This window comes from Gallinula chloropus, assembly GCF_964237585.1.
Source record: "Gallinula chloropus genome assembly, chromosome: 7".
Classification (NCBI taxonomy): Eukaryota; Metazoa; Chordata; class Aves; order Gruiformes; family Rallidae; genus Gallinula; species Gallinula chloropus.
Genome location: NC_140092.1, coordinates 835466 through 846277, shown reverse-complemented (window position 1 = coordinate 846277; position 10812 = coordinate 835466). Strand labels below are relative to the sequence as shown.

At 49.7% G+C, this 10812-nt stretch overlaps 1 protein-coding gene across 1 annotated transcript; it reads left to right on the top strand.

Annotated features, from left to right (window-relative positions):
• Nucleotides 1-3197: 3197 nt before the first annotated feature.
• EPGN (epithelial mitogen) lies at nt 3198-10162 on the top strand (the record flags this gene model as incomplete). Its single annotated transcript, XM_084266976.1, has 5 exons — nt 3198-3234; nt 3721-3810; nt 8814-8934; nt 9656-9808; nt 10108-10162. 5 exons carry the CDS (start codon nt 3198-3200, stop codon nt 10160-10162), a joined length of 456 nt encoding a protein of 151 aa, XP_084123102.1.
• Nucleotides 10163-10812: the final 650 nt, after the last annotated feature.

The following is a 10812-nucleotide window of genomic DNA, read 5'->3' as shown; positions in this document are numbered from 1 at the left end:
AGAATGTTTTGGTGCATAAAACCCTCATCCCACAGAAACCTGAACAGGTGCCTGGGCCGCACTGGACTAAGGTTTAAGTAGCATGTAGTTAAAACTGCTCTGTATTTACAGTGTGTATAATGGGGCTGGTGGGGAGAGAAGGAAGAGAGAAGCAAAAGTTCATCCCTGATGAGATACTTGTGTTGAAATTTTAAGCCATTGAATTGTTTTCTTATTGTGTGAAAGTGCATGAAGGGTGTTTTTCATAGTCCGTGATGTAAGGCTCAGCCCTGGGACTCCTGGGCTACAATGTTTTGCTGCTTAGAGAGGGGACTGTATGGGATAAGAGGATCAATATGTTTCTATTCCCAAAGAACTTAGTTCCAAAACTGGATCTAGAATAGTGTCATGTTACAGAAAAGTTGGAGTGGAGTTACTGCTACGATGCCACTTGGGCTCAGTGTGGGCACTAAGAGCCTACTCCAGTGCCCGCTGAAGCCAGTCAGTGGGAGCCGGTTTGGACTGGTGTCTTCATGTTTTTCTCTCAGTTGGGATAACTTTTATTTTTATTGAGAGCCTTTGGTGTCTGCTAGTAGACTATAGATAACTTGAAAGGAAAAGACAAACAAGCTGCGGTTAAATACTACTGCTGTGGAACAAAAAGCACTTGCTGTAATAAAGAGAGCAGCTGGAGCATCGCTTGCGTGCCGCTTGTTCTTGTGATGGGCGTTCTGGCAGCTCTGCTTAGCGCAGTGATGCAGGGGAGGTTGGCAGAGTCACCACTGATCTGTAGCAGCAGCTCTGCAGAGCTTGCTCACCTGTGCCGGTTTCAGCCATGGTGTTTGTGTTCGGGGATCGAGGTGCCTCTGGAGATACCATGTAAGAGTGCTCAGCCTGTCACTGACTGATGGGGTCAAACTTGTTCCCTGTTATGGTAGTCTTGGTGAAAGATTTGAATGCAGCGTGGGGAGTGGTTGGGGGGCTCTTTGGGGGTTTTTTGTCTGTGAGCACAGAGGTCCTTGGCATGTTCAGGCATCACTCTTTCCATCTGTTCACATTGCTGTTCTAGGTTCGTGTTTGTTTCCTTTGATTTACCCCAAATCATCTCTGCGTTTTTTTGGCAGAATAACTACTTAGTGTTTTCCTTAGGTCTCTGGAGTGAGCCTGCCTCTCTGATGCCCTGCAAACAGGGGTTTGTGCATCTTAAGCTGTTTCTCTCTTCACTTGTGGGAGATGGGTTAGCATGGCACCAAAGCCAGTGCAACTGAGGCTTTGCACAGCCACATGCTGTTTTCAGAGCTGCCAAATCCATCTGTGAGAGCATTCTCCACTGGGAGAAGGTCCAGAAGGAGCATCCAGAGGGAAGGGCTTATTACCAACCCAGAAAGCATGCACATGTGCCAGACCTGGTCAAGTCTGGTCCAAGCACGAACGCCCTGTGGCGGACAGAGGCTTGGCCTTACCCACCGCAGCGTTCTCACAGCCCGGCCGCGCCCAGCTCTGTTGCCTCATGGCGAGGCCACTGCTCGGATCCAAGCAGGATTAAGCTCCCATTGTGTGGATGCATGTTGAAAGCAAGGCTCCTAAGATGTAGCTCTGCTGGGGACTGATAGCAGGGGTTATCCAGGTAGGCACAAACACTCCCGGCGAGTACGCAAGCTGCGCTCCATCAGTGCGCAGGCATGCAGCAAGTCAGGGTAGCCAGAGGAGGGAAAAGCCTCCTGGAATGCAGTCCATGGGCAGGAGAAGGCATAATTACTGCTAGCTTCTGTCTTCTCCTTAGCAGGAGAAGTGGGTTAGATTTAATCCTGCAGATCGCTGAGGAGAGTGCAGCATAGAAGGGTAACGTGACCTGACCAGAGTTGTTACCAGCAGGTGTTTGGGTTGAAGTGTAGCAATTCGGAGGTGTCGCTTGGAGCTCACAGTTGGGAATGCACAAGCTGTTGCTGGGGTGATGTGTGCAGCTCTTCATCAGTGAGAGCTGGGCAGCTGGGGCGTGTGTGCATGGAGCAACTGGGCCTTTTGGATGGCTCTGGTATGTGGCAGGGGGTTGGAGCTCTATGATCCTTGGGGTCCCTTCCAACCCATGCCATTCTATGATTCCATGGTATGTGTGGCTCCATAAGTATCCTGCGGTGGGCTCCTTCCTTGTATGGAGTATGGAGCCTTCCTTGTTGCAAGCTGCCTGTGGCTGGTGACCCAGACAGCGACCAAACGGGGCTGTGGGCAGAGGTTTAGTCTGAGAAATGCTGGTGAGAGGTATGCCTTAGAGACCTGCAAAGGCTTCACATGAGCAGTGTGACCTCATTATGCATATCTCCTGCCTTGGAAAGGCACAGATGGGCTTTTCTGGCCACAGAGGCAGGAGTAATGAAGGGATTGCCTGATAGTGGAGGCAGCAGTTTACCTGCTCTTTCAGTCTGTGTTGTCTCAGTTCCTGTGCTTTGCCAGCTTCTGCCTTCAGCCCTGCAGAACCACACATAGCTCCAGCCATCGATCCTGGGCCTCATGCAGGGCTGGTGGCCTGCCTTCCTGTGGAGTGGTGTGCAGCAGGAAGGCTGCATGCCCTCGGGCTCACCAGAACCTGTGATCAAAGGCATCTTGTAGTCTCTGAGGGAGAGCATCATCTGTTATCTGGGTGTCTGATCGCTTCCCAGTCTTCACTGTAGCTGTTTTCACAGTCTGTCTTCTGGATGGAGGGAGCTGAGGTTCAGAGAAGACAGGAGGGAACGCAAGCAAAGCAGGGGCTGGTCCCTGGACCCTCAACTCTGGAGTAGCATCCCAAATGCTGACTGTCCTCCTGAAGTAAGACAACACCAGTGTTGCTCAAGGGAAGAAAGACCACATTTTTTCACAATAGGTCATTTTTCATTTCACTCCCCTCTGTTACACTGTGTGTCATCGATCTGTTCTGGCAGATACCCGGCCTCTCGAACTGCGGCTCTGCAGGCACGATTATGCCCACAGGTAATAGGAAACCAGGGTTTCAAAAGAAAACCTGATCCCATTGCAAGATAATAGCAGTTTCCTGAATAAATGTGTGGTTGCCCTGGGGGTTGAGGTGGTTGCCAGATGCACCGAGTTGTGATTGGTGAGAGCAGCAGATGACGCTTGGCGGCGTATAAGTGCGAGAGACAACACGGGCGCCCAGATAAGCAGCAGCAGGAGCGAGCCACGGGGGAAGAAGAGTTGAGAAGGTGTCAGATCAGCTGCTTGCCATGGCCTTTGGGATGCTAATCTATATTTTGCTGAAAGGTGGGTTCCCAGGAGCTGCTGCAGTGCCCTGAGATCCAAGGGCTTTGCTGCACGGTAGCTTCTTTCTCTCTGAAGGAAGCAGTAGGGGTGGGAAGCTTGCAAAGACATTGCAAAGTGGAATTACTTCAGCAGTTTTAAACCTGGATGGAATTTTTACTTCTAGGGTATAATCTAGATATATATATCATATATCTAGATATATATATCATATTACAGGTCTCAGTGTTGTAAGTTGCGTAAACTAATAGGATGGAGATGGGAATGGGTATGGATCTGGGAAGTTTGCAAACAGCTTCTTTCCCCACAATCCTAATTCTGCTGTGGCAAAAGGAGGTTGGAGGGAAGAATGTTTTAAACAAGCTGCTGTTCTATTGCTGCATTGTACTGGAATTGTGTTAAATGGGTGCATGTTTTGTGGCTGCTCTGAACCTTGAATAGATACACCGAGTTTTTCTGTTACAGTAAGCATCTGTTTGCATTACACAGCGATGGGGGCACTGAGTGAAGAGTCAGCTCTTACTGCTTCATCCCTCAGCACAGACTTACGGAGTAATTGGACAAAAAACAACGCTGAAGGTATTTCTCTTTCTGTTCCCTTTGTCTCTATTAATCTGGCACTTAAAACAACCCAAACCCCCCAAAAAGTCTATCATGATGGCAGCTGCTGTAATGCTCCTGTCACTTGGACCCTTGTTGAAATTTGTGTGTGTTTGATTTGAGATGAACTGCTTGCTTTGTGGAGCCCTAAAAACCTCTCTGAAGTAATAGCTGCCACTCAGCTGGGCTGTGCTCAGCGCTGACCAGCTGAAGGACCAGTTACTCCAAGCCAGTGGTAGCTGGAAGAAGCTATCTGAAGGCTAATGGGCATAGGTGGCCTGTGTTTCTGATGGCTGTTTGTGTAACACACGCTTGGTTTCCAGCTGTCTTCAGTGTGAGTCTGTGCACGCCAGTGGGAACACAGCAAGTGATGCCTCTCTACTGTTACTCAGGAGTTTCTTTCTTTGTTGCAGTTTTGCTTTTGGCTGTTGCAGCTTCTCCAGCCCTCTAGCTCGCTCTCTCTCTCTCTTTTCTGACTGAACTGTGAACTCAAGCTGTTTACCTGCCAACACCTGAGACCAGAGCGCTGTGTTTATCCTGCGAGCCGCGTTCTTGGTGGTTCTTCAGGTGCTAATGATGTCATTGCTTTGGGAGAACTGTGCGATCTGGAGCTGAGGTTTTGGCAGGTCAGTAAAGGAGGAAAGGATTTTAACTGTGATACTTATTAATGTCTTTGTACTTTAAAAATAACACAACGTGCATACAAATCCTCTCCTGTTAATTGTAAGTCATCACAGAGTGTCTCTCAGGTTGTTTTAGCTGATCTGTAAGCTTTGTATTTTTCTCATAGCAAGTCAAACTGTTCTTTGGGGGGGGTTGTGTATTTTGTCATAGCAGTACAGTGCTGTAGGTCTATAGATAGACCCACACATTCACCCAGACATAGACTATACACGTGGGTTTCGTGTACAAAGTCAGGATGATGTTCGGTTTGACCGCAGTAGTTTGATTTATCGGCACAGCCCTGTGGTCTGGCTTAGTGGATTTCTCTGTGACAGGGTTCTTCCAGGGCTGCCTGTTTCAGTAGCAGTAGAAATGTGTTATGACTTGTGGAGTACCCTGTTGGTATGATTTCTAGAAAGCAGGAGGTACGGGTTATGCTCTGACAAGTTATGAAGCAGCACTTCCAGGAAGGAGACTGAAGAGAAATGCTTAAAGAGTCACCAAAGAAACTGCCTGAGTCTCTCTGAAGGTCTTACTCCGGTGCAAGTCAGGTTCATAGCAAGGTTTGTAACCAAGGTTTAGTAATACTGGGCTCTAGGAAAATGAATTCCAAACTCTCTGGGGACTGAGGTGCAGTCTGGGGAAAACCATTACTCTCTGCTCGGTCCATTTGCCTCCTATTTACCAGATAGAGTCCTGTTTCCCCAGTGGTCCCAGTGGTCTTGCCACCAGCACTGGGGCTGGAAAACACTGGGCTCTGAGATCAGGTGGGGGGAAATGCACTGTGGAGAGAGTTTCTGGGTGGGAGCAGACACAGCAGGGGTAACGAGCTGCTGGTGCTGTTTGGATGGAAGGGGAGCCTTCACAGCAAACAGGCAGCTAGAGCAGGGAAAAACAGGGGCCCTTCACAGCTGCTGCCTCCACAGGGCCTGTAAGGGAGACCTGAACCCAGGGCTGACCCCTGCCCTCCCTCCCCTTTGTAAGCCTGCTGTTCCTCCCAACACTCAGTACCTGGAGGCTGAGCTGTCCTGGCCTCAGTGGCTGACTCGTGTTGCTGGTCTGTCAGTTTTGGCATGCCCAGGCTTCAGGTACCTGGAGTTTTGATTTCATGTCAGATCTTGCCAAGTGTATCTGCTTCAGTGACTCAGTTGCAGGCAACTGTCAAGTGCTTACACAGCATGCTTTTCTTCCCTCACGTGACATGAAAGGGCACATGGATGTGTTTATTCAACAGCTTATTTAGTATCTAGGTGGATAATATGATACGAATTAGCATAATGCTCTGGGATGGGCCAGGAAAGCATTCTTCTTTTTGAGATGCATCACTCTTTCAGAGGTAATTTGTACTTTTACAGTGTCAAAATAATTAGCACTTACTATTTTGTGTGTACACTTAAGATCTGATCTTGTAACCCCAACGGACAAAGCTCTCGCTCCTGACAGGGAGGGAGGGAGGTGTTGTGTTGCTTGTTTGTCGCCTGCCAGCAAGATGCTTGTCTCAGTGCTTTCTAGGCAGGCTCCTGCTCTGAGCTGACCTTGGGTGCTAATGACAGGACTGGCTTTCAGGGCACTCAGAGGAAGAGGTTTCCCATACCTGGACGAGGCAGGTTTCCTCCAGCCGATGGTAGATGGGAGGCTGCCACCTCTTGGCAGTGCTGGCATGACCCAGGAGGGATGCTCTGGCTGCCAGAATCCAGCTGGTGGAAGCTTGTGTAGCTGGGGCTTTCATGCCTCTGGTGTGTAGATTTTACCTTCCTCATACACCTTTATTCCCCCTTCTCCTGGGTATGGCAGAGATAGAAGTGAAATGTTAGACCTCTGCAGTAGGCATCTGGTTGAAGACAAGTGCTTTGGGTGGTGGGAAATGTGTCTTCAGGGGCACAGTTGAGCAGTTCTGCTGAGGGTTCAGCCCCCTCTGTGTGAAATGTGATTCAAAGCAGTCGGTGCTTAAGTGTTGGAGAGTCACAGAGGAGGTGTGAACGTGCTCTTGCCTGTTTTCTGAAGCTCTTTACTGCAGAGCTTTGGTAGTTGGTCTGCAGGTACGCTGGTCCTCAGTGAAAATGCACTTTTGCAGGTCTGCATCCTGGAGCTCCCTGGTGTGCTGTGTTTGCCACGTGCTTTGTTTTCCATTGGGCTTTCCCCAGCAATGAGCACTGTACAGTCCCCTGTACAGAAACCTGTCATCCATCTCTTGTCAAAATAATCTGTCTTGTCTTGAAATCTCTCCTTTAGAAGTTGTTTTTCTCTTGCTTAAATGTGTCCCTCCAAGGCCTGCTCCTGTTTTGACTCTGCTCTCTGCCAACAAGCCTGTCCCTGGAGCGTTCCTGGAGCCAGCCAAAGAGCTAGAGCTTGATAGCAGAGCAGCTCGTGTGCAGCCAGCGCCAGCTTCTTCCCTGGCAGAGCCTGTGGTTCAGGGCTGTGGGTGTGCCTGCCCTACACAGGGCTTTCTACAGCAGAGACACCAGCCTGCTTTCAGTACACAGGGACACAGCTCACTGCTAGGGGATGCACCCTGCAAATCTGGCCTGTGAGTGGCTTCAGGAGCTCCCCCAGGGCATCACTCTGTCTCTGCACATCCTTTGGGGTGTGTGTATTGTCACCTCATTGCTAGGCCCATGCTGGGGGCTTGCTGTACAGATTCTCCCACTGTGTTTCTAGCTCTAGGTCTGCTGTCACCACAGTGTGAAGAGAAACTTGTGATTTCTCCTTAAGAGGATGGGAAGGATGCCCTTTTCTCAGCCCAGAGAAGTTCTTTTATAGGAGGATGTGTTTTTTCCACCTCTGTAGCTTTCCCAAAGAAAGCATAGAGAGCCAACACCTTCCTCTTCAAGCAGACTTGAATTGGTACTTGTTCTCTCAAGTCTCTTGATAAGCTGTGAGTCTGATGACTCTTCCAGGCTTGAGAGGCCACTAATTTCAAAGTAATGGTGTTAGATCTGAGTAGCAGTGATGGCATCGTGCCTCTTGTGCGTCCAGACCACACTGTTCACTGGAGCTGTGAACTGCCCTGATGTGCGGGCGTCGAGTAGAGCAGCTGCTTACCCTCACCTGTCATCTCTGTGGTGAAGCTGTGTAAAGGGCAAAGAGAAAAATGGCTCAGTGGAGCACACAGGGGGGATTCCTGCTGCTGAATGACTCAGCTGGAATTCCATTGGGAATTTAGGGGCTGGTGGTGTTACCCAGAAAAATGTGTCCTGGGATCTCGCGCTGCCCGCAGGAAGGCTGGAGACTTACCTCTCTGACAGCCATTCAGTCAGCATCATACCTCCAGACCTTGATTCAGCACTTAGTCAGAAAGGAAGGGTTCTGCTTGCTGTACCATTTAGTCACTCTGAGCAGAGAGTGTCACCTTCCTGCATGATGCTATTGTTCTTGTGGTCATAACTGAAGGCTGGTGTTGACATACACTCAGTTAGGAAATCACCTTCAGCCATCGCTAGAACCATCCCCTGAAATAGTAAGAGATGGCTGGGACACCCCACCCCACTGGCGATTCCTGTACCTGGGTAGAGAGACCAGTTCAAACAGATACTGGCTTTGATGGTGAAGCTTGGGAGCTTTCTCTTCACTCGCTGCACCCTCGCTCCCTGTTACAGATTCACACCAGCCCCTCTGCTCCTTCCCCTGGGGCTCAGGCACCCTTCTGTCCCTCTGTAACAGGGGTGCAAGGTCACCAAGAAGGGGTTTGACTTCTCCTTATTCCCATTCGAGCTGCTGTGGCTGGCAATAAGGTACTCATCTTTGTGCTTTCAAAGCAGACATATGCTTCATGCTCTGGGCACACTGAATTTTGCACAAGTTCAGAAACTTCATAGTCCTGGACCATGTTTTTGCACAGCAGATGATCCAGGCAGTCCTGGGTAATTACAGGCACAACAGGACCCCCTGGGAAGGGCAGACGGTGGGGAATGGGTGGAGGGAGCAGTCCCACCCTTCATCACTCACAGCCATGGAGAGAATAGCTAGTAATTTGAATTCGGACTTGGGAAGCAGCTGAGAATAATTCAGTGCTTTGTTGTGTCCTAAGCCCCTGATGCTCCTGGGATGGTTTTTTCTGATGGGTTGCAGTTTGGATAGTGCTGGTGTCACCCCATGTTAATGTTCCATAATCTTCCCCCCAAGAGCAATTAATTTGTTTGCAGCCTGTTCTTTCTCTAAAGCCATGCTTGTCCTGCCTAGGGGTGTTTGAATTGGCTCCTGAGACCTATCACAGTGAACTTCTGTATTGTCTTTCTGCAGACTGTGTCTGTCCAGCTTGAGTTGTGACAATAGATTCAAATTTTTCCTAAATATAACATGATTTTTTTCTCCTTCCACAGTAGACTACACAGAGCAGCCAAAGCTCCTGAAGCTCATGCAGACCTGCCTAGAAGAACACCACAGCTATTGTATCAACGGGCTCTGTGCTTTCCACAGCGAGCTGAGGAAACCCATATGCAAGTAAAGAATCCTGCTTACCAGTATCCTCCTTAGAAGAGTGGCAGCATTGTTTCCTTGTCTGCTGTGTGTTAACTTGTGTGAGGTGACTGATGTCCAGCAGAGCACAGCTTTGAAGTGCCAGTCAAGTCTTTGGAGGCTTAAAGCTGAGCACAGGCTGGAGCACTGTGGTGGCTCAGGGCTGCTGCCGAGGCAGAGGGAGCATTCACAGCTCCGTGCTCACTGTGGTGATGGCATCTCAGATCACAGCTGGTGCTAGGAGAGGTGGTAGGGGAATAAGTAGGTGTTCACAGTGAGCACGGTGAAGGGGGCAGGATCTTCCAAGGTGTAACTCCCATACTCTGCAACTACTTACACACCAGTCAGGGTGATGGTTTCCTGATGGTTTCCTAGGGTCCATGTTGGGCAGCTTTGGCCTTGGGAGACATGATAGCAGCCAAGGATCAGCAGAGCACAGTGCTTTAGGTCCATGCCCTCTGCAGTGAGGGTAGGTTTAGACTGTGTGTGCTGCTGTGACTGCAGCACTAGAGCTAGCTTTAAACTAGATAGACTGGGGTAGTGGGTAGTCTTGGAGCAAAGAGGTTCTGACCGAGCACCACTGACCCCATCCTCACTTGGGTTTGTTCTAGATGGTTTAGAACTGATGAAAACTGGCATGTTGTTCTGACATAGGCAGCAAGAGAAGTTGTGAATGATCTGTGCACTGTGTGTGTTTGTTTTGCAGGTGCCTTGCAGGTTATAACGGAGAGAGATGTGAGCACTTAACTCTGAATTCCTATGCACGCAATTCTTACGAGCGCTACATCGCTGTGGGGATTGGGGTAGGAATACTGACCAGTGGGATACTTGCCATCATCTACTGCTACGTAAGGAAGAGGTATGGCAGAGAGCTGGAGCCATCTGAGTTCCAGTGGGCAGGGAGAAATGGTGCACAGAGTTTTGAGGGCACTGGGAGTGTGCTCTTGCCTGTTACTGATCTGTGGTGGGATCTTAAAGGACCTGGGGGTCCATAGCTCTGCTTTCTGACCTGCCAGTCGGGCCAGCTGGTGTGCTGGTTGGAAAGGTGGGTTTCATTGGGGCCACCTAAGTGAGTTGGGTGACTGTGTTTAGGTTCTGTTCAGACTGCTGCAGTTCTAGATTTGTCTGGTGAAAATCACGTGGTGGTGTCTGTTTTAGATGCAGGAAACTGAAATCACCCTACAAAGTGTGCCTGGGCGAGACGGCGCTGTGAAGAGCTGGCGTTGGCGCTACCGAGTCGCCGGTGAAGGAGAGGAAGCGCTGCTGGGAAGGCCACCCCGCGCCCCTGGCAGGTACCCCGGCCTTGCTGATGAGAAACCCAGGGAATGATGGAGAGAGTACAGAAGGAACTCCTGCAGAACTGCTGATGGGCTCCTCGCTTCTGCAGAAAGACTTCCTTTTTGGAAGAGGTGCTGGATGAGCCAGTCTGAAAGCTGAGGAGGATGCTTGCAGCCCTCAGTGCTCTCCTGCGGTTGTTTTTTGCTGAGGGGAGGACTGGTGGGGATGTTGCTGTTTTCAGTCATTTCAAGCCTCAGTGGAGTGTTCTGCTCTGGTCTTTGCTGTCTTTGTTTCTTTCTGTTTTACTATTTTCCTTCTTTACTCTTCTGTGGAGGAAAAGCACAGCATGTTCTCATGATGGAGTTGTGTTCTGAGCATCGTGTGCTGACAGGAAACCGTTTGGGTTCTGATTTCAGTGTCTGCTGCCTGTGTGTGTGGATAAACAGCCCTCTGCCAACACAGCAGTTGTCTTCAGTGTGCTAAGCAGAGTTACAGGCTTCTGTGGCCCTAAAGGACAGAACCATGACATGCTTTGGACTGAGGAAAACAAATGGCTCTCAGACACTTGCTTAAACTTAAGAATAG